The sequence below is a fragment of the Tinamus guttatus genome, unplaced genomic scaffold (assembly GCF_059628265.1).
Source record: "Tinamus guttatus ecotype Peru unplaced genomic scaffold, ASM5962826v1 Tinamus_guttatus_pri_ptg000060l, whole genome shotgun sequence".
Lineage (NCBI taxonomy): Eukaryota > Metazoa > Chordata > Aves > Tinamiformes > Tinamidae > Tinamus > Tinamus guttatus.
In genome coordinates this window covers 8,096,708-8,123,395 of record NW_028288594.1, presented here as the reverse complement: position 1 = coordinate 8,123,395, position 26,688 = coordinate 8,096,708, and the positions used below count along the sequence as shown (strand labels likewise).

Here is a 26,688-nt window from a genome sequence, read left to right as displayed (position 1 = left end):
CGATAGGGATCAAAGAAAATGTACAGATCCAAGTAAAACAAGAAGAAATCAGCAAATAATTATTATACCATACTCTAACCATGGTTGCAGATACAAAAGAACACATGCCATCACCAAAACCCTTCTTGTAGTTTGGCTATTTAAAACATTCAGTTAAAATTACTATGTTAGAAAATACACTAGAGAAAATTAGCAGGGAAAAGAACAATGCTGTCTGCAGACAATTCAGTAGCCCTATCTAGAAAAAAGGCAGCATTTCTTAACATTAACAGGCAAACAGTTCACTCAATTCTCTTCTAAAAGATGCAACCAGAGCTGGCTTCAGAGCAGCTTAATACCAGGTCAGTGTTTTTGGCAATCAAAATATTGTGCCTAGTCTGAAGTCACTATTGATAGTCACTAAATACCAGTAACAACAGTCAATCAGACCTGATGAATGACTCATGATGTCTGATTTTAATCTAAATCTTGGCTTTTCTCAACTACATCTGTCATTAAAACGAGAGATTTGCCATTTTAGTTATTTTTAAAAAGAATGTGACTCAATACAGAAATTATGTGAAGTGATATGAATGCCTCTTGAAAAAGTAATAAAGTAAAACCATTTTTCTGGCAAAAGAGATGAAGAACCAGTGTATAGTGAACATTCAAAACTCAATGCAATTTTCAGGAATTTAAACTTGTTTCAGCAAGAAATAAATATTTTTGATGATTGAAGAATTTACGTTATACACCTCCATCAAAACCTTAATACCAATAATTTGTATTGCTAGGAAAATATTAACACAAGCTTATTTTCATGAGCAGCTGAAAAATAATCGCCAATTTTCAACACATACTTCAAAATACACACCCAGAAATAAAAAAACTTTTTTTTTTTTTTTTTTGGACAACTTACAGGTGTTCCTGGAGCTACCCTGGACACAATTACTGGCATCTTCTGATCATATCCACCCTTTAAAAATAAACTAAATTAGTCACAGTTCATAAATATCAGAAACAATCTACAGATAGGGAGAGAATAGATGCATTATTACCTTTACATTGAAGCCAAACCTTCCATTCTCATCTGGTTTCATTCTGATCATAACAAGATTGTCATGGGGGATACCTCCATTGGGCTGGTAAATTAAAAAAAGAAAGTATATTTATAAGTAATTTGTTCATAGAGAATATTTAGAACGAGAATGTACATGACAATATTTATATACAGTAATTTTTCAAATTCCTTGCTAAAAATTCATACTGGGGACTTGAGAAAGTATCAAGTAACAATCCAAACTGCTCTACTTACCTTGAGTGAGAATGAAAAAAGTCTTGGGCATAATTAAGAGTGTGTTCTTTCAGCAGCAACTCAAAGTCAGAAAGAGACAGCATTAGAAAAGACTAGACAGCTTCAAGCAGTCTTAAGAAGAACAGAATTTATTCAGTTGCAACATTCTAGACTTTGAGGTTGCAGCAAAAGGCCTGCAGTAAAAATGCACAATGGTAAGAAAAAATAAGCAGATAGAGGTATACTTTTGTTTTAGTAGCAAATGCTTCGTTCCATGCCCCCAGTCCTGTTTCCAAATGTTCCTGAGCTGGACCTTCTCAGGAACCTGCTGACCTGCCCCACTACCACTCTGAACAGACTCTGCCCATAGGACAAACAGAGCACAATAGACAGCTTAATGAAGTCAAAAAGCTGAGGATTTTTTTCCTTAAAATATCTGAGATGGAGCATCAGAAGAAGTTTTAGTAGTACACAAAATGTATTCAGCTCAAGAAAGAAACTATGAAAAAAAATCACACTCCTACATTTATAATTTAAAAAATTAGAGAGTCATGCCTCTTTCCTTCTTCTGTAGTACCCAAAATAAAAAAGCAATCAGCAGATCAAACCAGATGCTCGATGACAACAGTGCACTGCTGTCAGGGGGGCTGCAAATCCGTAGCTCACTGGGCCCCAGCAAACAACCTCATTGACAACAGGCATGGAGAAATGTAGCCCATTCTCACACAGCTGTGTTGGTTTTGCAGAACTAAAAGGAGTTTAAAAACCCAACTGAAGCTATTTTTGTCATTTTGGTCAAGACAACGGAATGCAGAGCAGACAGATTTGGTGAGTAAGGTGGTGTTATTTTTCAGGACTGAAAAGAACTTTAATATGACTCAGGTAAGCCCTAACAGAAATTTTTTAAAAAATCTGTTTCATGATTTAATTAAAGCAAAACTTTCGGCACTGTCAAGATGCTCCTAAGTTATGAGTTTCACTTTTGTGCATTTTATTAACACACACACCCCCCCACCCATAAGGAATTAAATAGTATGATGTGAATCTTAACTTGACAGCGAAGCTTGAGAAAACATCACAGGCTTAGAGTTCAGAATAAAAAATAAAAATAACCCAAAGGCATTTCTAAAATATCAATTTAGGGAGCCTGAGTCATAGTTTCAAATGTTTGAAGCGGGTAAAACTGTTTATACAGTATCTACTGTATCTAGATTTTAAACAGTTTCCCCATCCCACAAAATGTTTCTTATCTCACATCAGTATAAAACCAAGAACCATTTGAAAACTTTCATAGGGACAAAACTCCCCCAAATTATCAGTCAGATCTCACCCATGCCACACAGTAATCAATAGACTTACTCATCTAGGACACGCTCGCACGAGGCAGAGGAACTTGTGTTTAGATCTGGACACTCCTCCCTGCAAACCCCCTGGGAGCATCTCCTTGGAAATTCTCAGGGGTAACTGTACCATGAATCCAAGAAAGCTTTCCCGACACAGCTGCTCTAAGAGCCAGTAGGTGAGAGTTTCAGGCCGAACTTCAGCTTTTTGAAATAAGTTCAACAGGCATTTTTGCAGACCAGCACCAGTATTTACAATGCCTTTTTTACAACTAATGGTGAACAATTTCTCAAGCAAGAGTACTCTGCAAGTGCTGAAAAGCCAACTGAATGTTATAAAGACATGTAAAATGCTTTATACCATTTTCAATGTTACATTGTGGCAAGAGACACACAGTTACTCCTGCAAATGAGAAAACTAGCAAAGAGATGGCATGTATAAGGGAAGTGCTTCAATGTAATGCAGAAATACAACAAATCCCTAAAAGTATCAAAACTGAGCTTCAGAAAAGTAAAACTATCTTTCTGATTAGAAGACAACTATACGGGACCCAACAACTTACTGTGGATTTTTCGGGCGACACAGGAACATCAAACGTTTCATTAATATGGTTATCCAGTTCTTGCTGTGAGTGTGAATGATGAATTTGGTTCCAACTGTTCCTTTTAAATTGCTTGGGTGGCAACGCAGGAGGCTGCCCATCTATAGGGGTCTCTTGAGATCTAAACACCAAAACAAAAGTATGAAGTGGAACAATAACTAGATATGGCCATTTCCTTCAAAATTCCAGGTCCAATAAACAAGTTGTTAGAAGAAACTCAAGAGTCTGCAAGCTGTATATATGTACATATCTTTAGAAAATCAAAAATTTATTATGTGGCAATAAATTGAAAGCGCATGTTTGGATGTTTAACTGTACACAGATCTAGTAAGTTCACTTTTTATGCGTGACTTTAAATGTTTTAAGCACTCTTACCCCCTTTATATATGAAAATTCTCAAATCCACTGTTTTTATACTCTTTAGTCTTACTAAAACCTTATTTCTAAAATGGTCTCTAATTTAATATATACTCTCCAATAAGAAAATCAGTTAGTTCACATCTTAAATTAATGCCAGCCATTTAAACCTTAAAAACACAAACAGCATGATTTAGCATTCCCACATTTTTTGGCCTTTGATCTAAAAAAAAATATATATATATATAAAAATGATGTGCAAATGTAAATCAACTCAAATATCTCCCCACTTACTTGAAAAGCTCATTGGAAATGGTACTTTTAAATTGCAAAAATGAAATTTTAGAAGTACATGTCTATATTGCAAGAGAACTTGAAACACATGTAGATTTAAAATACTGGTCAAGAGGGCCTTCAAAACAAATGTATTTTGGTTAGGCTCTAACACTGTCACCGAGAACAAAATAGGAAAAGATTGTATTTCTGGTTTAGATCTGGAAAGCACTGTCCCATAAATTAATAAAAACGTTCTCTGTGTTTATGTCTAATACGGATAATTTCCTATATTACTCCTTTTGGAATAAAAGCTTAACTGCATAATTTGCATTACGTAAACATGTGATTCATCTTTCATTATGCTGTTTCATACTTAATAATGTTTTTAGAGGCCCAAAAGGGCAGTTTGCACATAGCTCCCATTAACTTGGTTGAATGCCAGTTTCTAAATACCAGCCAGGATACTTGCTTTCCTCCCTGCCAACCACACTATGACACATTATTTAGTAATTTAGCTACTTATGACAACGGCCCACTGATACAAATCCAAAACCCACTAAGAATGAAGCAAGAGGTTATGGCTAAATCAAAAGAGATGCCCCTGAGAGGAGGGATGATTCCTCCTTGCACCCACACAGGTACCCTGAGCCTCTCTGGTGCTCCTGCCCGGGCTGATGCACCTGGTCAATCATTTTAAGGGTGTGAAAGTCCATTCTCACAAGGCAGACACAGGACACTGCCTCTTTAGTTTGCAGCAAAAGGTAGGATTCAATGTGGGGGGAAAATAAATAGAAGAAAAAAAAAAAAAGAGAGAGATCAACCACACAAATGGTCTTACTGAATTCAGCCGGTCTAGCCATGGGAAACCATTAGCAGCGTAAGGCTCTCACACTGTATTCCACATAGCTACAAGTTAGAAAATCTAAGGTAATAAATTATATTTGGTTTCTGTGCAAGTAAAGAGCAGATCTCAGATACATGGCTTCATGTAAAAAGAAAAATTTAAATGTCATAAAATATGAACTTCCACAAAGTGTGATAAGGGAATGCAAAAAGATACATTTCCCTTTGAAAAACACACACATTTCCCACTGCAGAGAAAGAAAGATAGCATGATTGCCAACACTTGCAAAATGAATTTGCAAAGCAACTACAAATTATTGATTTACAAAGGTCACCCAGAGCTTTTTAACTCTCTATGTATTTATTCATCCAAGTCTGGCCAGCACAGGCTCTACAGCCTTTTAAGCAAAGGGTAAGATAGTTGTATATTTTCCTGCAACAATAATTCCTGAGAGTTTTAAACTAAAGGGAAAAAAAGGCAGGGGGAGGGAGGCACATTCATACAGACACAAAAGAGGTAATTTCAATAAAAAGTAGGAGATGGCATCTTATGTTTGACCAGCCGCCTGTACATACACGCTAAGAAACACAAACACATTCCTGCAGAACATACAAACCGTCAGAAAACATTTCAAAAGCAACTTAAAGGAGCATTTGAGCAGCAGCAATGAAGCTACCTCAATGTATTACCATAACGAGCTGTGAGAACCAACACGGAGGCCCTGGGCAAAGGCTCCAGAGCTCTGTGCTCGGCCGGGCAGCGCGCCTGTTGTGCAGGCAGCAGCTCTGCGCCCCTCGCGTAAGGATGAAACAACAGCCAAAAGCTCACCCGGGCGGGCCGGGGTATTCGGGGGACGGGGACCCGCGCTGACCTTCTAGTGAACTAAAACACTTCATCAATGTGCCCGTGAGTTTATTAAGCTCAATGTGTATCATGTGCTTTTGGAATTCTAGCTTGTAATTACTGCAATTAAGTACAAGCAGAAATATCTCAATTTACTTTGAAAGAGTATGCAGATGAAAACAAAAATACAGAATTAAAGACTGCATTATTTTGACTGAAAAATCCTTCTAAATTGCATTGAAAAGCCTTTTTTAAAATATATATTCAGTCCATACCTAAAGAAACTACTAAACCTACAGCTTGCCAGGTTAGCCAGCTTACTTTCTTACATATGCCTTCCTACATAACAGACTAAGTTTAATTTAGCAGGGGAATTCTTAAGTCCCTAAAAAAACAACTTAGTGAAGGAAAAGCAGCATTTTTTTTTCTTCTTGAGCATGGAAAAGTGCAAAATTATGAAAAAGAACATCTATTGCAGCATAACTAATTTGCAAAACCACTTCCTCTCTTTTTAAGAAACATTTCTATGGTGACTTATACAAGAAATAAGGTAGTTAATAAACAAGTGCAAATTACAGTCAGGAACATCTATCACAATTTTAGTGAAATACTAATTCAAAGGCATATGAAGAGAAAACTTTAGAACTGTATCACTCTCCCCTTCAGCAGCTATTTCTTTTAGGCACCTTGCTTCGGAAGAGAAATAGCCTCGCCCTCTACATCCTTAGTGCAGTAAAATGTAAATACAAAAAAAATCATCTACAAGTGTTCAGGTTTTGAGCCCCCTTTGCCTTGTGAGTAATTAAAAAAAAAAAAAAGAAGAGGCTCAAGGAGTTTTGTATTGTCAGGCAAAGGACTGACATTAACATTGAAAGTTAAATAACTACCCGATGGCTAAGTTTTAACTATTGTGCTTTATTTAAAAAACAAACAAACGAAAAAAGATGAAAAAGAAACCTTGTATTATTTTGCAAGGTATAAAGAAAAAAATTTTCCCCATGAACATTTCTGCACATTAAAAAAAAAAGTTGAAGTACAATTTTAAAGTAGTGTCTAAACACATTTGCTGCATAATTTTTCTGGATATACACATGAAGTTTATAAACATGCAATTAGGTTTTATTTTACATGTAATTATGTTTTATTTTATAGATCTCTGCTGGGAATTACTTGCACAATTTCCTTGCCTGCAATGAGCATACAAAATTATGAGGATAGGTATAGTATTATTTGTATGCATGCATATATATATATATATATATATATATATATATAAAATGTTTTAATACTATATATAAAACAAATGTATGTGCATATATACAATATATATAAAATTAAAGATTCAGTAGAAATGTAAGACGTTACTAGTTACTTTTTGAATGTTTCAGATCTTTGAATAACTCATTTTTGTTCAGAAATAAATGCGTTTCCCCTTTGTCACAGAATTTATGCTAAGAGAAGTTTTTATTTGCACTCCTTTAAAATAACTAATCTTGATTTTAAACCAGTACTCAGTCTGTTACATATAAAGCAAGAAAAGTGCTGAAATCAAAACTAAGTTTATAATTCTGCCTGCTACCCTACAGTAATAACCAAGAGCACTTACGGTGATGATTCCAGTATTATGCTATTAGCCTGGGTGGAAGATGGAGATCGATGGTTCACAAATACTTCACTCGGTGAAGTGTGAACCACATGGTCCACTAAATGTCCAACTGATGAGGGTCGTAAACGGGCTCCTTCTTGAGTGAAGGTAGAGTTGCGACTAAAAGGGAAAGCAGAGTTATGCTGTGTGAAAAAATTGTATTATTAAACTATATTTCTTGCAGAACAACACAGGCATGCTAAAATAATGTTTTTCCCCCTCAGTGCAAGCCTATACTCATATACACAGTTTTATTAAGTAATTTAAACAATGACTAATTCTATTTGAGTGATTCTTTTTCAAAATATCGCACTTTATGATTTCAAAAATCACTAAGACCATTACGTGGCTAAATGAATATGCTGTGCTTCATAGTTTTCTTCTTGAAAGCACCCAGGGTTTATTTTCATAACACTACACAGCTAGTGGTTTTCAAATCAGTTATTTTTTCCAAGAACCCTGAAAGTAACACGGTCCAATGAACAAGTTACTGAACTGACTGAAACAAGACCAAGTCAAGAGGTGAAAAACCCTGGCTCTGATAAGCTCATGAAGAACTGAACCTGGATTCAGTCAGATCAACGTTTCATCTCTAGCATCTCCTCTGAGATCAATCAAAATCATTACTCTCGGAGCCTTCATCTCTGTGACTCAATTCTCCTGCTTGAAAATTAAGATAGTGACATATCTAATATTCCTAAATTGCTTTGAAACTTGTCTTTTATGTTCAGGTATAAGCATTATTATTACACAATATTTTAAATTACTTTGCATCCTTTGAATAATAAGCTGCAATATCAAAAAAACCTTAAAATTTTATGATTTATGCAATATGAAAATGGATCATACTGATTCTAAATCAGCTCCAGCATATCAGAAAAACTGATTATTTTCCCAAAGAAATTGGGAATCATCTCTCACCAACAATCAACATAAATCAGAAAGTTTTATCATGTAAGAAGCATAACATTTGAAAGGAATAAAAGAAATGTAGACATACTGAGGGAGATAAACCTTCAACGATTTAGGATGAAATACTTTTCCCCAATGTTTACAAGAAGTGGTATTCTATGAATAAAATATCCAGAACTGTTACTTCTAAAATATTACTCAGATTTTTTTCCTCTGAGCCAAATGAATAATTTAGTTTTATCTATGCTACACAAAACTCAGAAATTCTCAATTTATGATGACAGGCTATATATGGGTACCTTCATATAGGTGGAACAAGAAGTACCTACAATGAGAATTCTCCCTTAAATAGTTTACCTCCTGATAAGGTAGATGTTCCAAACAGGGAACTGGCACGTATTTCTGGGAATTTTGTCTCTAACACATTAATTTTCCTATAGCAGTGTAGGCTACTTTCATTAGAGGAGGGCAGTCACTTCCACAGGGAGAAGCATCCGCTCTACTTACTGATTGGGGGTTCCAGGAGGAGAGCGTGACGGCAGGCTCTGGGTTTCTAACCTGTCATCAGACAGCGAGTTCCTGCTCACTACTTCCCAGTCCATCCCACTCACTAATTTCCGTGACAAGGGTTTACTTGGGGACCTAGAAGAACAAAGTAAAATGACTGACCAAAAACTGTACGAAGAACAAAATTATATAAAACACACCACAGGAAACTGTGGATGATTCATCACAGGAATGCAAACTATCTAGAAGAAAGGAAACGCATAACACAAGACGGTGTTTACATGGACAACGCTGCATTTTCTCACTGTACTGCACTCTGCTTTCTGGACTTTGCAGGGCAGCATCAATCGCTCTGATATCGTAGCAGCATCTGACAAATCCGTTATTCGAGTTAACTGGCTCATTTGCACAACTGAGTGGAGATGAGGCTATATTTGTTATCTCTGATGAAATAGTGCTTCCCTTTTATCCTGAGACTCTTCAAATGATGCATCCAAGAATTCCTGTTGTCTTTTTTGCATCATATGGGATGACTCAGTCATATCCATATGAATAAACATATCCAGATTTTTTCCTGGATACAGTAAAAATTCTTAGAAATTCATATAATTCTTATGTCCTTGCATTTTGAATAAGTTTATACTTTACAACTTCAATGACCCTACATAATTGACTTTCTCTGTATCATTACCCAATTTTATTCCAGTGCTCCTTTCATCAGCAGCCTCCGCCTTTTCGTAATAAGGTCACAACGTATTTCTGTATCAGCTCTCTCCTCCGTTCCTTCCCCCGGTTCCACAAACACGCACCACAAGATAACTTCAGCTTTTCTCTCATCCAGGCACAAGGTAACTGTTCTTGATCTCACCATTACTACCTTACAGATTTACTGAAATTGCAAATCCATGACCACGAGGCTTTTCTGTCAGCACTTCCTTAATTTCTCAAAGCGCACCCTTCTGAAAATGAGAACTCTACTCGCATGCATATTTTTGCTTCCCACGAAATTTAACTCAAGTCCATGGCATAGCACCTTTAGTAGACTGTCCTCCCCATGACCAAAAACGTCTAAAGTAATAACCCACCAAAAGTCCTACTGAATTATCTATATCCACATGCAGGATTTGTGTCTTATTTACACCAACAGCACTTGGCCAATACTGAAGGAGCAGTGTCTTGTGTGTGGCTGCAGCATGTGTGTGTGTTTTTTCCCCTTACCATTGCTGTTATTGTTCATTTTTTACTCCCATACAGTTTCAAACACGCACTGCACACTGTTTTGCTGTTCTAAAGACTTACCACGTAACAGCCTAGACAAGTTTCAGATAAATGAGATAGGTAATGCTACACATTAGTGACTCGGGCCTTACACGAGCTTAAAAATTGTGCAAGTATATTGATAATCTGAAACGTAATTATCAATTTTTCATTTCCTGAGGTGCAAGACATACAGCATTCTTGTATACACCACTGTATTTAAAGTTTTCATTTAGTTCAAAAATAATTAGATTGCTTTCATGCTAATTAAAAATTTGAATTTGCTTTAATTTGCATCAGCTGTGAGCAACTCAACTTTTGAGCTTTTCCTTCACACCAGTTATAATCTGGAATACTTCTGAACAGGTAAAATAACAAGAAATCAGTGGAAATAAAAAGCAACAATTCTTATACTTGATCCACTCATTTTTCTTTTATTAATCCAAAGTTCTCATTAGCTCCTCAAGTAAGCTTGCAGTGAGCAGAAGAGCGCTGCAAGACAGCTCTGGCAAGAAGCAGATTCTACCGCCAAACAACTAGTTAAAGGGAAAATGCTGGTTGACAAAATGTAGCTAAAAACAGGAATGAAGATACGGTATTTTTTAACTGTCACGCAAAGGCAGCTGTTGAACCTTACCTGCCCTTGTTGAAAAATCGCAAGCGGAAAGAAATTAAATTATGAAAAGACATCAAAGCTCAGAGGATTTTCACCAAAACTATATTTTTGACCTTTTCGAAAACTCCACCTCATTTTCCTAAGTTGTAATTTGCAGCTACTCAGTTTTGAGAAACTTCCTCAATCCATGCAACAGATAAAACACAACTTTAAAATGAGAAAAGCACCATTCTTTTTCTCCATCAAAAAGTTCGATGTTAAAAAAAACTCACCTTACTGTGCATAGGGCTTGATCTTTGAGAAACTAGACTTCACTACTATCACAAACAGCTGCAGCTTTTATCAGCAAAGGTTAGTTTCAATTATTTTATTAACAGTGCTAACCTCAGAGTCCCACCCACTCATGTTTGTTGCCTCCATTTCCTGTCTTTGCAGAAATTTCAAAGAAAAAATTACCACATTGCAGCACTGAACTTCTCAGTGCTGTGGCTTTTTGGTACTAGTTCTCTTTGCTAACACTTCTATATCTAAAAAAATATTTTGATTCAATTTTAGCTATATTGTGAATATGGCTGCATTTTTTTTTCTATATTATTAATTCCTTAGTAATGACAGAGTGCAGCTCAGGAGTTGGGGTGGGAAGAATAAGCTGTAAAAACTTTTGAATTTTTTTCCAGCGATAAACACTGAAATATTAAATTCAACTCTAGTCAAATTAGCAATCCGGATGCTTCTACTGCACCCTGTTACATAGCATTATTAGTTAAAAGACAGAACTAATTTAAATTTTAATAATATTGGTGCACCTGCTGAGATACATTCTTAAAATGTCCTATCTGTATAAACAGACACAGAGATCAAAAGCCTCAACTGCCACCAAAACAAAGTCATAGTCTTGTGTTGTGATATTATGCCAAACAAAAACCAAAATATTGCGGTAAAGATGTAATTACATAGTGCAATTAAAAAGGAGACTGAATTGCTAAGCCAGCAAACACCCAGAAGATTCTAGCTCAGCTACAGTTCACAAAAGCTTTCAAAGACAGATTTTTTTTCTTATCCCCCTGCTGAAAAGCTGGGTTCTCATAGGAAAAGGAAAATAAAAAGGTGGCGGGGGCAGAGGGAAAGAGGGAAGCGAGGGAAGCATTTAGGAAGTATTCAGGAATACAGGTGGGAATCTTTTCAAGCATTTCCATCCCACCAAAAGAAAGCATAACCTGACACTTATTTTATATTTTGACAATTAATCAAGGAAGAAATTAATCCAGGAATTCAGCTAAACCTGCCAACCATTGGCTATAACTGCTTGCTTTTTAATGAATGCCAAGAAATTTCATTTCCACATTTTGTTCTTGGGATTTATGTTCTAGGCTCCAGATACTGAATAGAAGATCATTACTTGTGATCACCATAATTTTCCATAGCTCAGAACAACTAGATGGTTCAAACATCATCTTAGTGCAAGTCTCTATCATTTTCTTACAACAAGATAACTCAAATCTTGGTTAATGAGTACTCAGTAAAGCAATTTTTACTTAGATGCAAATGAGGAAAATGGAAAGTAAATCTGGGTATCCCTAGAGAAAAAATAAGGTCTAGAAGCAGCTCAGCATTTTTTTTTTTTGAACAGTGCAAATTTTCCTGCTAGTCACAATGGAAGACATTTTCAGATGCAGTAATCATATGAGCAGTGCTGATTATTGGATTTTTTGATGCAGCCACTTATTTCTCAAGGAAGCCCCGAGCGCGATGCTAACACGCGCCTGTTTCATAACTCAAGGCAACAAATACCTAAAGGACTTTCACAAGCAGAAGCAACTGACATGAATCTGCAGCTTGACACCCTTAAGCAGCTGCTACACAGACTGTATCTGAGAAAAGATTTACTCAGAAAGAGAAAGGCAGGTTCTGGGAACAAAATTCACATCATACCAAGAAAATCTTAAAAAGCAAACTTTAGCCAGCCCCTGCAGGAATTCTGAAGGGCTAACACAACTCGAAATATAAATGTTCAGTACACAGGAACTTAAAAAATTCAACTCTTAGATCAAGCTCCTTGGACTATGTGGTAATGTCTTGCCTTTCACTCTTTTTCCACCCTGAAGGATATTAAAAAATATAATAATATAATTCAAAACGCATTAATGATGCATTGTGATGAGGATGCTCAAAACTCTAGTAAAGGTCTTCCCAGGCATATTTGATATGTTTCTAAATTCAGCCCACTTTGTGATATATGTGTGCATGTATTAGAGTGTTATCAATCATCCACATGACTAAAGAGCTCAGAAGGTGAGGAAGAATGTTGCACCGGTCAACCTAAAGACATATAACATCAACAGAAAATGTGATTACTGAGGACAGGAGAGTCACATATCTTATTTAGTTAAAAAGAAAAAAGCTGAGAAGACTTGAGAAAACATCAAAGCAGTATTAACTGTGGCTTTCAATTTCATTCAGAAGAAATATTACAGATGTACAGATTACAAATGCCTTTAGCAGCACTTGTTCAGTTTTTGACTCCAAGGGAAGAGTGCCATCTACTGAATAGCAATGTCAAAAACAACGTATATACTTCTCTCTCAGCAGTCTCTCTTCCAATTAGTTATGGGAGGCGGCCAAGTCCAAAGCACAGTGAGAAATACATAGTTGTTAACTAATTTATAGCCATCATGTAAATAAATACTGGACAACTTCATTGCCACAATGCTGGCAGTTGACTTTTGAGGGCTACAGAATTCCCCCAAATAAAAATCAAACCCAGACTTCCAAGTAAATTAAATACAAAGAAGAAAAAAGAAGCCTACAACTGACAACCAACCAGTATTATAAAATTCACCTGATGAACAGATAATGCTAGTACTTTCGCCTCCCAAAATCACTCTACTATGGAACTGGGTTTCAACTGTGTCCAGCCGAACTCCTTTATGTTGCACAGGGAAAAAGTGAGGTGGGAGAAAAGCAGTAGGGTAGGAAAAAGCAAAGTGGAAGTAGAGGAAAAAGGGAAACAGAAAAGTAAAAAAAAAAAAAAAAAAAAAAAAAAAAAAAGGAAAAAGTAGGAAAAAAGGAAAACAGAAAAATACTGGGGGGTGTGGGCAGGCAGGGGATCAACATAACTGCATGCAAATTAATGATTCAGTTGTTCAAATATTATGCTTATTCATTTGTGAGAGCACCACCAGAAACTCCATTTTACCAATATTAATGTATTTCACAATTCTGTTGTTGCCATGACCTGCAGCAGATGGGCAATTGGGCAGAAACAGCCCTGAATCTGGGCAGAAAATCCTCTGATGAAGGAGGACAGCTTGCTGTCTCAGGGGAAAGAGGGAAAAAGTAACTGCAGAATTTACTAATGCTCTGACAAACAGCATTTGCAGGTTCTTGAGAACAGTCCCAGTGCTTAGCAGCACATGCAGGCGAGTACCTATGCACAGAGGTATTCCCCAGCTCTATAGAATTTTCTTAAACATCAAACAGCACAGAAGATGCTCCTTGTTCATAAGATTTCTTTATATCACAGGCAAAGGATCAGATGCTACTGCCAAAAGGATGAAGCAGCTGCCCCTCCAAATAATAGGTCGTACTTTCCGACCAAAGAGTTAAATCATCTCTAAACCTAACTGAACACACCAATAAGTAATGCCTTCTGTCATGAGCCAAGTGTCTCTTCAGAAGCAGTTTGCTTTCACTATAAAATTTCATGGTAAAAAAACTCAACACAACCAGAGTAATGAAGCTTTTCTCACCAAGTCAGGCACTCGCAGTAACCTATTCCAAAGGATGTTTGTATATACCATTACAGGCTGCTCTATCAAAAACTCTTCTATCACTGTTTAATCAACAAGTTATATCCACTAACTTGTTGTTTTGGTAGTAGTTTCATTCTTTACAATGAAGAGCTGTGTGTATTAGACCTCAGTGTGCTACAAACTACACAAATGGAAAGCAATTCTGATTCTGTTTGAAAACACACCGAAGCAGAAAATGTAAATAATTTTTTATTAATTCTTCTGTCATAAGAATCTCCCCTCACTGCCCTTGAAGACACACCCTTCCATATCAAAATTAAACTTGACAATATAGTGACACCATGCTACCAGCAACAGTAGACAGAGATTGCACTTTATTTTTATGCATTTTTACAATCAGAAAACAAGGATCCCTCCATAACATCTTAAAGAGATGCACAAACAGAAGACTTGCTGTAATCAACTAGCATATCAGAAAACAAATTAGTGCTGTCAATTTAGCAGATGTAGACATGGCCGTAATTAAATCCTGTGAAAATACAAATTCCTTACCTTGCAAATACCCTGTCTTTATTTGCTTTTTCTTTACCATACTGCACAGACTGGACCTCTGTTCTCCCACTGGAAAACAAAACAAAACAACAAAATGCAATGAACTGAGGATAACAATTTCTTGCTTAAAATTGAATCAAAAAAAAAATTCAGTCATGTTGAAACAAGTGCATCTAGCTAGTACAGTACAACTTAAGACAGCATTTGGGTAAGTACTAGAGGCATAGGTCTTCTTTGTCCTTGGAGTCAGATTGTTAGGAAGACTAATTAGCAGTTATGTCCCTTGTCACAGTTACTGCTACAAGTAGCATCTACACTGTACTCCTGGGCTACTTCCCAAATTGCCTCCTGCAATTAACGCGCATAAGCACTATGCTCAGCAAAACCGTTCGGTAACAAGACATGAGTGTATCCTCTCCTTCACCATAAGGCAAAGGGTTTAGAAGAAGAAAAAAAAGAGATTCCTTCAGGGAAACAGATGAGGAACATTAGCAAAGGCACATTCATAATGCAAGACTTTGGTCAACTCAAGCTATTCTTAAACAAGTCCCAGATCTCACTGCTCCCAAGCTTCTGCCAGCGTGCAACTCGTTGCAGGAATGGAAGACAACAGCCCTGTCCAGTGAGCCACAGGAATCAACCCACAATGTCCATCTGCAAAGATGCGTTTGGTTGATTTCATGATGGGCAGCACATCTTTTCTCCCAAGAAAAAACAGCAGACTCTTCTGGGCAAAAAGGCAACAAGTATTTTACTTGTGTCAGCTGCTGAACTGAGAAGACTTGTTTTCTGAGTGAAAAAAGATGTCACCACCAAGCAGCTGCTGTACAGAACGTACCTGAGTGGGATTTCGGTGTTGTTGTCAACAGGGCCTTGGTAACTGATGCAGCCCCTGCCCCACCAAACGCACGTTTGTGGCACACATTAAAGGCAATGGACATGCTGCCTAAGCTGGGTGAAGTGCCTGATAAAACTGTGTCACTCAGAGGCAGTTTCATAGTAACCACTCTCATATCACACGCAATATAGTGGTTTTAACTTCGGACAAATGTGACTAATCAGAGAAAACTAAATGTTATTAAAGAACTGTTCTACAAGAGGAAATACAATAAATTCAAATTCAAAATCTTTAAATAAATTTAAAAGCTCCCTACAGCTCCCTACAACAGCATTGAACCAGTCCTTTAATATTCTTCAGAACTGCATAATATTGTTTGTTAAGCAAGTGCTATGAATGTTAAAGGAACAGATGGTGCAAAAATTTAGTCTCTGAGTTACCTTCCCCTTGAAACATTTCTTCAGTCCATAAGTGCAACAGAAATAGTCTGCTATTGTGCTTTCCAGCTTCTCATCATCATCTTTTGTATGTCACAGACAGTTGCCATTCTACTCAGATGATCCACAGCAGCTCCACTAACACTAATTTAGGAACCATTTAAACCATAAGAATTCTGCATCACACACAGAGACAGTTAACTCGCCTTGCTTAACTAGGAGCTCCCTTTTAAAGACAGCACCTCAAAAAAAAAAAAACAACAGCAACTACTCTCTCATTACACCACAGTACAGTTATTCTATCATTCTTTGCATCTAAGTTTTTTGCCTATCATGTCGGAATCACACTTTAACACAAGTTAAGGGCTTGACTTCACCCTTATTTTCTCAACTCCTGCTTTTGGTGAGAAACATGGCTGCCTTTTTTTCTTAATCTAGTAGCCTGTTTGCATGCATCTAACTAAAATGGACTTTACTTGGGCAAGATTCTCCCTGTTGACTCCTATTTGATCTTTCTTTTGGTCTGGCTTGTCCATGTTGCTGCATATAAGATCCTGGCTCTATCTGTTCTCAGAAACACCAGGCCAAAGACTACAAAGTTTTGGGCAACATTTTTGAAGTTTGACATAACCTAGCAGACACACAGCTCTCCCTCTGGCAAAGACCCGCAGCCTGTGAGAGAATCCCAAAATATCAGCTTGGTAACAATCGCTAATAAAACAACATTTCCAAGTTGTTGATCTAGAAAACTACTGACATCTGAAGCTGAAGCTAAGGCAGAGGAAGGACAGCTGCCAGATTCAGAAACTACTTAAAAGTGTGGCATTTTTTAAATAAAGATACTCAGTAATTCCCTACTTACATTAATGAGTTACCTTTTCTAATATTTTCTTCCCCATAGATTTCAAATCAGCACTTACCAGTACCGGAACTTTGAACCCAAAGTGAAGTAATGTGCAAAAAAGTTCTTCTGGGGGGGCAGTGGTCTGTCCAAACGGAAGAACGTGTGATGTTCAACACAAGCTTTCCACAAATTCTTACATGCTCGATAATTCACCATATTGAATCCCAGTAATGTTTCTCTAGATTCATGCTGAAAGGGAGAAAAAATGATTTTAGCTAAAAATTATTCACAGTGTGATTTGAAATTAATCCAAGATAATCTCTTATTTATTTATTATTTTAATTACATTATTATAAAGCCTTTCAAAAATTAAGAGTTGTCTCAAAAGGTTAAGAGGTTCACAGGTTAACATTGTGTTTAGTTATGTTTCACAGGCCTGGCTAGGAAGGAAGACATTGCCAAAAGGCAAGATTCCAGCTATGTAAGCAACATTAAGTTACTGTGACTGAAGACCTTGAAGGCAACATGCCTCCTTGTTTCAAGGTCTATACGGTTGAGATGAGGAATTTAATCCCAGCTGTTTAGAAGAGATGAGAAGTAGAAGTCACCTTATAAGTCACCTTATATGTAACTATTTTAAACTTGAGGAATAGGTATTTATCTCAAGAACAAATGATATACTTAACTTTAAATGATTAATTGGGTTCTTAGCGATGGAGAAACAAGCAACAGTGCAAACAAGATTAGCCAGTCTGCCTGCTGAGGGAGCTTGATTACAGCCTTTATAGGTCAGAAGACATCAGCACGCTTTTCACAGTACCAAATCCTCCATGAGGATTAGCATGTTTTAATTGCTTTTACTTAGCACCACACTCCTTCACCAGGATAATTCTTCCCTGGCCTGTGCATTTTAGATTTAAGTGATCTGAAATACCTCTCCCAGTGTTGTAGTTGGGCAGTCATCATATTACTGGCTAAGAAAGATTCTGTACTGCTACATGATAAATTAGGACATAAACTGGATTTCAAAGGTAAACAGTAGACTCAATCACTTTTGACAAAACTCAAAGGAAAATAAAGCATCTAAAATTATCAGTTTACAGGAATTACATAAAACACATCTTCCCATGTATTTTCTATTAAAAATGTTTACAAAAGTACTCACAGTCCTAATCAAGATAGCAGAAAGCAGTCCATTAGCTGTTCAGTCCAAAAAGGCTTTCCCAACCAATAAACAATGTAACTGTACTTACTATTATAAACAACTGTCTCCTCTTTACACTTCTATCTTAAAAAAGAGCAACTCTAGAAAATCATGGACTGCCTCATCTAGAACTAGTGAAGATTTGAGGATCCAGTAAAAAGCTCTCATGATGCAGCACGACTAATGCTCTGCCCGCCGTTACACAGTCAGAAAGAAAATTTGACAAGTTACACAAGCTGGTGAACATGCATGTTCATGTCACACTTCAACCACTACAACCACAGGCTGGGGCGGCAGCAGGGAAATCCTGCCCCCCGCCCCGCTCTGGTTTATGCTCTAGAGACTGAGCTGATCCTATTCTCCAATAGCCATAGGGTTATGGGAGTACTGGTTCAGACACGAGTCACAAGGGCAGAGCTGCTCATGGGCGATGGAAAGGAGCTGCCGCTGGATCGGCCTAGTTGTAACGCGCACGGCACCCTCACAGGAGCTCCACGCAACCAGCTTCGAGGTGCCTTAACAACACTTGTACTCACAGCCCGCAAGGCTCGCGCTGCAACGTACAGAACTGATCTGAAAACCCACCCTTAACCTCAACTGCAGCCATGAATCAAACTGCAGGCTAAGGAAGAGTGCAAGATCTTGGCTTCTAAGTGAACCAACCCTTTTTTTTTTTTTTTTTTAACCGCACTGAGTTCTGCAAAATTCAGACATGAGTTGGGCCCTTGAAACTTATCTTTGCTGACTGGTTTGGGATGTAAACCCTGGCTCTGCAGCTGACTGGTGGCAGCCCTTGGAAGAGATTAACCACATGTCCCAGAAGACTGTGGGGACTGAATGAGTTTTGGTATGACATACAGGCAGCTCAGTGTATTAAGTCCCTGCCATGGGGAGGCCCAGTTAGACTGCACTCTGAAATGATTATCACATTAATTGCATCTATGTTTCCCCTGGGAGACAGGAAACCAGCAGGCTTGCTCCATAGAGAGCATACAACAGCCCAGGTCTTGAGCTTCACCTTAGCTGGGGACATGCATTCACCCTTCAGATCTTTCATTTCTTAGGAGTAATTTTTGGATTAAAAAGCATACTCTAAGAAAAGCATACTCTATCTTTTTTCTTTACATAAAGGAATAAAAATGACAAACAAAACAAAAATCCATAACTTCACTTAAGCACACAGTTGCTAATGGAGACATAAAGACTATAATTTTATAAGCACATGATCTCAGAGACCCAGGATGTTCCTTCTCCCACAAACAGTGGGAAAAAAGTCCTTAGAAAGTTTAAGTATCACACAGTTTGTGTCAGCAGTATCAACGCTTAATGCAGAAGTCCAGCGGCAGAAAGAAATAAAAACTACTCTCCTTTTCTGCCTCCTCCCTCCTCATTAAACCAGGTCTTGCTCAAGGACAAAAGGCTCAATACTGTTTTGTTAAGGACTCCAGTGATTTTTCCAGCAGATATTTGAGCTCTAAAACAGCAAAGGAACATGCTGAATAGTTTATATTGCTGTCCAAGAATCAAGACTGCTAAAGTACACTGGACAGCATTAAGAATGTGATGCCAACTGTTGACATGCAACAACCCGGGGGGGGACTAAGAACAGAGTAGCTTAGGGAAGCATAGAAAAAAATGAAAATAAAGTACCAGGCACTTCCTGACCTAGACCAGTTTCAAAAACCCATAAGGGAAGTAACATGGAGCTGTAGAAAAAGCACAAGTACAGCAGTGCAAATCTGGTATAAAAAAAAATAAGTTACTGCTTAGATGGCTTCCAAGACTGGATGAAAAAGTTGTACAGATAATATTATTTTCTCCAAAATTCAAAACAAACAATGAAAGGAGAATCCACTTGGAATACGCTCTCCAGTCACCTAATTGACAGTGCATACAATAACTTCAAGAACACGCTAGTTACTAACGAAAACAACGGACTTTAATCAAAGCACTTCATCTGACTTCCTTTATATGATTTAAACACAGATGTAATCTGTTAAAAGTAGGCAAATAATTCCTTGCTTGTTGATGCCTCTAAGCATGCCAACTGAGGGAATAAACTTAATAGGCAATTAACAGATTGCACTTTTGAGTACAATTGCAATTAAAAGTCCTGCACACTCATTCAAAGTACCTGTTAAGAACTACTTAAAAACCCTAAGGATGGCAGTTGGAAAAAAAAAAAAAAAAAAGAAAAAAAAAACACAAAATCCTCTCCTAAGACAACTGATTTAATAAAGCACTTCAATTTTGCATGAGAATAGCTATAGATAACCGTTTTACTTCAGATTTACATGCAACTTTTAAACTTATCATGAACATATGAATGCATTTTCATCGCCATATCACAAAAAACAGTATTTTAATAGCTATGCAAAGCAGTAGACTAGTGGCCTTTCTATATACCAAATAAGCAATGGTAAAGTCATTTCACAGGTTTCTGCTATCTAAAAGGAGCCATTAGGCTCCCTATTTTGTTAAAAGGGGATGAAAATAAATGTAAGCATACAGAGAGTAACTTAATCCATCTTAAAATCAATTTCCAACTCATGGAGGATGCTTCATCCTTTCCAGGTGTCTGTCTACTACTGAGGAAGTCTAAGGATTAGTTTTGGTGAATTACTTTGAGACAAAACAAGCTGTTCTCACCTAATTGAAGCTAGGTGAGACAGAGCTTATCCCCCCTGGATTTCTCTTATGCACCCCCAGTGCCCCTGCGGACTGCAGCAGTGCTATTGCACTTGCCAGGCATTTCTGCCTGGAATCCATCTTCCCTATCTACTCAGTAGCTCTGCCCTTCAGACCTTCAATTCTTTCCAGTTGCAAGCCAGAATCACACAAAATCATTGAAACTAATCTGATAAATTAATTACCCAGCTATACTTTTAATTAATTCATCCATTTTTCCCCAGTGATTTGGCTGTGATGAGTTTAGACTCCAGTCTCTTGCAGGCACCTTCCAACCCAGATCTTGCTGAATTAAATGCTCTGGGGTCCTGTGGTGCTTCACACCACAAGCAATGAAACACACCCTACCACCATACCGAGCTTGAACTTTCTGCTATGTGATTGACAGCAGCCTTGAGAAAACAGCAGAACATCATTTAAAACTGCAAAGACATTCTCATCCATTTAAAGATAAATAATAAAACGAACTTGTATTATTAAAACTGAAAAATATAAAGCATACATTTACTCACATAATGAAGGAGCATTAAGCATTAATTTTTTTTAAACTTGGTTTCTTTTGAAATTAAAATTTAATATAGATTTACTTTCCATCTTTTCTACATTTTTTCTTCATACACAAACGTGAAGCTAAAATAACTAAAATGCAAGGCAAATCAAAAAGAAATATTGTCATGGCCCATTTGATAACCAAAATAGCCAGAATATAGTTGAAACTGAACCTCCGATTCCAGCTAAAGACAGAAATCAAAATAATATTACATTAGGTAGAAGGCACACTTTTAATTATGGATAAATTTAATTGCTCTAGTTTTTTGAAATGAATTTTAAGACAGTACTCACCAATTCTTTCCTAAGTTGAATAAAAAACTGCTTGCACTTAAAAGAAATTTTTACAATCTTCAACCTAAATAGAAGATAAAATCAGAATATTTAAACACTTAGTATACTGAATCATGCCAAAAAGCTTAAATACAACTACTGAGAATATACTTTCTAGAGAAAACAGCTTTCAGTTTGATGTCATTAAACTGCCATTGACATAAAATAAGATTTCAATGCTAATATAGTTTGCATAATTCCAAATTTAAGCTATATATTTGAGTTACCTATCACATTCACCCATTGTTGTAATCCTAAACTCAAAATATTTTCTAATTTACATATTTACCAGTTCCAAAAACTAGAGCTATTCTATCCCCAAGTCAACCCAGTGTGAAGTCCTCTTTTTTTTATGGCATCTTCACTATTTCTCAGAACAATACTATCAACTGAGAGCTGAAAGGTATTTTTTTTCTTTATTCTTTCATGTTCCTACATGTAACCAGAAGCTGCTTTAGCAAAATAGCTGAGAACAGATATGAACATGAAGAGTTTATGATCTTGATTATTTTAATGTTTTAAATATATGCATATATACATACACACACATATATATATTTATATTTATCAGCATACTATCAAGCAGGAAAAACATTTATAATACCATACAACATGAAAAAAGTAACTTACAGACTTTTCTGTTTTGCAGGTTATCTATAAGCATACGAGAACAAACAGTGTTTCCAGACAATTCTGGATGGCCACTATATGCTAGTCATGCTAAATGGAAAAAGACAAACCACGTTGCTAACACAAGCTGACTCTATCCTTTGTGTTGAGTTTCATAACGGAATATTATTTTGATCAAGAATGATGCAAGGCTACAACTGTAACAAAACTCAGCTCATTAACTTAGGTGAGCTTAAAAAGGAATAACTGCTCTAATATGTAGAATGCAAAATTTATACGCTATCTCACTCCAGAACTTTTCATGAGATTCAAAGCCAAGAAGTCTAGCTCACACAGTTAACCTCAGGGAAACTAAACAGCAAACTCCTCAGCATTACAATTAGCCTTTCATACTACATGCTTATGCAGAGCATAAACTGGCATTTCTGATGGTCTCTGTACTTCAAATTACTATATTGGTTCAGTAAAGTTGGCAAGAAAAAAGAAACTGTGAGAAGTTAGAGATGCGATTTTTGAGATACAGTGAACTGACCAACACGCAGGTTCTTCCCAAGTGACTGCACTTTTGTCAGAGTTGCCTTTTGCTACCTCAGTGAAAATGAAGTTTCACCAGGCACAGTGGGCACCATTTCTCAACCTGGCAAACCACAGAATAGCTAACACCCTACAATAAAACTTGAGAATCAGCTCAGAAGACCAAAATGTCTCAGAAATGCAGTGGGTTGCAGGAAAAAGGAGGACTGATTAATTTTAAGCTCAGCGGTCCTTTTAAAGACTTAGCTAGAATAAACTTGACATTTCCACAGTACTGATTCTGTCCTTATAATTAAAGAAAAATATGCTTTCAGACTCCTGAGGAAGAAGTGTATTAAAATGAATTCTATTTTGCACCACAATCATCTAACAGCATGACCTGCAAAACAGGACAATAACCCATTCATAAAAATCATCTTGCACAGCATGAGGCAAAACACTTCAACCTGATATTACATTCCAGTCTCTTTTTGTTTTGAATTTGTGAGGCTGGTAAAGTGTTCTGAAATATAAACAAAAACAAATAAAAAATCCCCAAACAATCCTCCCCCCAAGCAAAAAAGAAGCTTTCCTTACCATGGAAAGGTGTTAATTCGTACTCTGTTTTTATAAATTAGTATTCCTCCTGACATCACCCCAATCATTATTTCATTATTACTCTGATCCTTCAAAAGAAAAGAAATGGATGACTTAAATATTCCTACTTATACTATTTACAATAGCTAATATTTTTTCACATTAAATAATTCACATGATGTAATATTTTTATAACACTATATGCAATACATGCTGCACTATCACATTACAATACAGTCACATTATATAATATTTCTATTTATATATTAGTGACAACAATTTATAATTTGATTCTACTCTAAACCTGAAAGACTTAAACATCCAAAGTCTATTTCAGCAGCCTGCTTTTCTTCTTCCCATATGCTGCCCTGCAATGCTAGTGCATCCTGGCTTACCCTTGCATAGTGCAATTCAACTCCATAAAGTTCTAAGGTACGAGCTGTGTTGAGATAATTGAACTCTGCTTCTGCAGGAGACAACCCTCTGAAAGAAAGAAGTTGAATAAGAAACACTAACATGCACATAAACCCACTCCCCACTCAGCTCAGCTTACCTGAGCTTCAGCGAGCTCAGGTAAAATCCACATGCGTTTTACTGTGTTCTCCCCTCCTCCCTCTTAGGAATCTCAGTTCTCACTTTCACCAGAAGGAGACCATAATCCACAAATCTTCTGCTCCCACATAGACAAAGTCTGCAGCATACAGTTTTCTAACATAGATGTTTTACTTTTTCATGCACTGTATCATTTAAAAGCCTGGAGAGCTCTGGAGCGTAGAATATTTGCAAAATTGTTTTCTGTACTGATTATAGCAATTTCTTTGCAAGGTGCATCCTCCAAACTTAAATCATCAACCACCGACTTTAATTTTATTTTCACTATTTAATTGAATTTACTAAATCATTCACTGAAATGTAGTAATTCAGTAGTTTTTAGTGCCAACAACAAATCCAAATTAAGCAGATGGTTTTGTAAACACAGTCTTAATTTTATTAAATGTTATTGTACCAACAGAGCATCTGAGTCCTAAAACACCAAGGAACCATCACTGAAAAGAGCACCACTTAATATTACTCATTAAATATAAATATTAATATAGCTTTTCTGTTACTTTACCACCTTTTCCTCTTCAGGAAATTGCTCAATACAGGTAATTTCCTCTTCAGGAAAAGGTCAGAGAATTACACACAGGAAACATCAGATATTGAAGTTACTTCTTTCTTTCTTGATTACTTCTAAAGTAACATTTGTCTAAAGGTAAGAGCATCATGAAAATAATGCCTTTATCCAAACAGTTTTCTTAATGATTAAAATAAAAATTATTGGAGGAACTACTACTTAAGTTGATATCCTCAAAATTCACTCAAATAATATTTTAAAGCTACACTAAAGAAAGTAACTAACTTTTTTGCTAAGATTTTCCGTCTCCTTATGTCATAGAAATACTATCCGTGCAGAGAATCAATGGTACTTATCACACAGACGTTCCACAAAAGATACCAACATTACACATACATCTTTACAAAAACCTTTAGGACAAAAATATTTTTATACAATAACACAGCACCAGCAGTCAGGACTTGACAAAGTCATTTGATATATTCTGCTGTAAATCCTTACATGTGCTGCTGATGTAATTTTGCTATTTCTTTTTCAAAGTCTTGAGGCTGGCTAGGGATGAAAGAATAGTCTGAGAGGTAGCCTGGCAGGTTTTCTGAATGGTTGTAGTCTCCCAGCTCGGCTAAAATATTGAAAAGAGAAGTTATTGTTTATTACGGATGTGTTTGGCATTTGTGCAACGCCCCCAAATTCCCAAGAATCTGTTCTTGCATGTCTTAAGATCAGCAAACAAAAATACAAAGGACATTTGAACTCTCCTTTTCCCTTTTGTATAAATGAAGTCACATTGTCAGTGAATACATTTTAAAAGAGCTTTCAGATAGTGCTTATGAAACCAGCTTATTAAATGTTTAATTTTTAATATATAAATTGCTATCTATTATGAAATTCTAACAAATCATTTCTTAAAATTACAAGAAATGAAACAAAATCACATTTATGTCATAAATAAATCAAAAGTGTACAAACTCAAACAGAATTTGCCAAAATACAGACTTTGAGGTCATTGCTGTGATCAGAAGAAACACAGTTTTATGTGGCAGTAATGGATAAATCAGTTTTACAGTAATAACCAAGTAACACAGCAGGTGAAAACTGTCAGGTTCACACCAGCAGAGCAGAGCGTGGGGTCCCGGGCAGCCATCCGGACCCTTCGACAAGGCAAAGGAGTGACAGATGGAGGGATGAAGGTGCTCAGGGAGAGAGAGGATCACAGAGAAAGGAAGGGGAAAGAAGTCTGCAACATTTGCACTGCCAGGAACAGAACTCAAGTTAAATCATTTCAAAACTGCCAAAGAGATGAGGTTCCATAACAGCGTGTATGCCTTACTAAAATCCACTACCAAGAGCAGAGACCTGCCTGAGGTCTGCAGCTGCTTTGCCAAGGATTTGTACAGAATTCCAAGGGCTAAAGCCAGAAAGAAGTTAGAAACAGGCACACGCAGAGCATGGCTAAGAACTGAACTTTGAACACGTTACAGCTTATGGACAGAGACCTCAAATATAAATATAAATAAAGCAAATTGCACATACCAGTTACTTCTACAATACTTTAACCACATCACTTTTTTCTTTTTATTTTCTTTTTTTTAAATTTCTTTTTATTTTAATTTACTTTTGTTCCAGAATGCAAAGAAATGCAAAGGTTTTGATTTTGAGGCTTTTTGTCTTTTTAACTGTATGGGGTTAAAGAAGGAAAAGAGTAAAAACTGACAAGTATTTTTTCATATTTAACTCAGCAAAAATATAGTCTGCTGGGGAAAGAGACAGATCATTTTCCTTATTTATGTGAAAAGTAAAATAACACATGCGAATATAGCAATAAAATGTAATATAAATACCTTTAACTGTAATTACTACTATCTATTATGAATAAATGAGTAATACTGCTTATATATTCCAGTACATTAAAGTATCCAAATAACTATTATACTTACACTGAACAGCATAGGAAGCCAAAAGAGCAGCAGTATTGTAAGGACAGGGCAATCTGTTTTTTGTATTTTTAATAAAAAAGAGAAATAAATAAAATTACACTTTTGATTTGAAATATGATTATTTTGAAAAGTCATTTTTTCATAGTGTATGAAGGCACAAACTGGACAAATAAACACTTCAATTTGCATACATCAAAAAAAAAAACCAACAAAAACCTAAGTTGT

At 36.5% G+C, this 26,688-nt stretch overlaps 1 protein-coding gene across 2 annotated transcripts in view; it reads right to left on the bottom strand.

Moving 5' to 3' along the window:
• PTPN4 (protein tyrosine phosphatase non-receptor type 4) overlaps positions 1-26,688 on the bottom strand; it is a 54,630-nt gene that overhangs the window by 11,550 nt on the left and 16,392 nt on the right. For both annotated transcript variants that reach the window (XR_015913074.1, XM_088519545.1), the window contains exons 6-17: positions 26,464-26,516; positions 25,028-25,148; positions 23,805-23,892; positions 23,410-23,498; positions 21,631-21,694; positions 16,972-17,144; positions 14,777-14,845; positions 8,600-8,734; positions 7,142-7,300; positions 3,177-3,336; positions 1,038-1,121; positions 899-955 (exon numbers count right to left, since the gene is read on the bottom strand). Coding sequence is in view for 1 of the 2 variants with exons in the window: in XM_088519545.1 (XP_088375671.1) it covers positions 899-955; positions 1,038-1,121; positions 3,177-3,336; positions 7,142-7,300; positions 8,600-8,734; positions 14,777-14,845; positions 16,972-17,144; positions 21,631-21,694; positions 23,410-23,498; positions 23,805-23,892; positions 25,028-25,148; positions 26,464-26,516 (1,252 nt within the window). In the remaining variant the exon portion in view is untranslated. The remainder of the gene's footprint in view (positions 1-898; positions 956-1,037; positions 1,122-3,176; positions 3,337-7,141; positions 7,301-8,599; positions 8,735-14,776; positions 14,846-16,971; positions 17,145-21,630; positions 21,695-23,409; positions 23,499-23,804; positions 23,893-25,027; positions 25,149-26,463; positions 26,517-26,688) is intronic.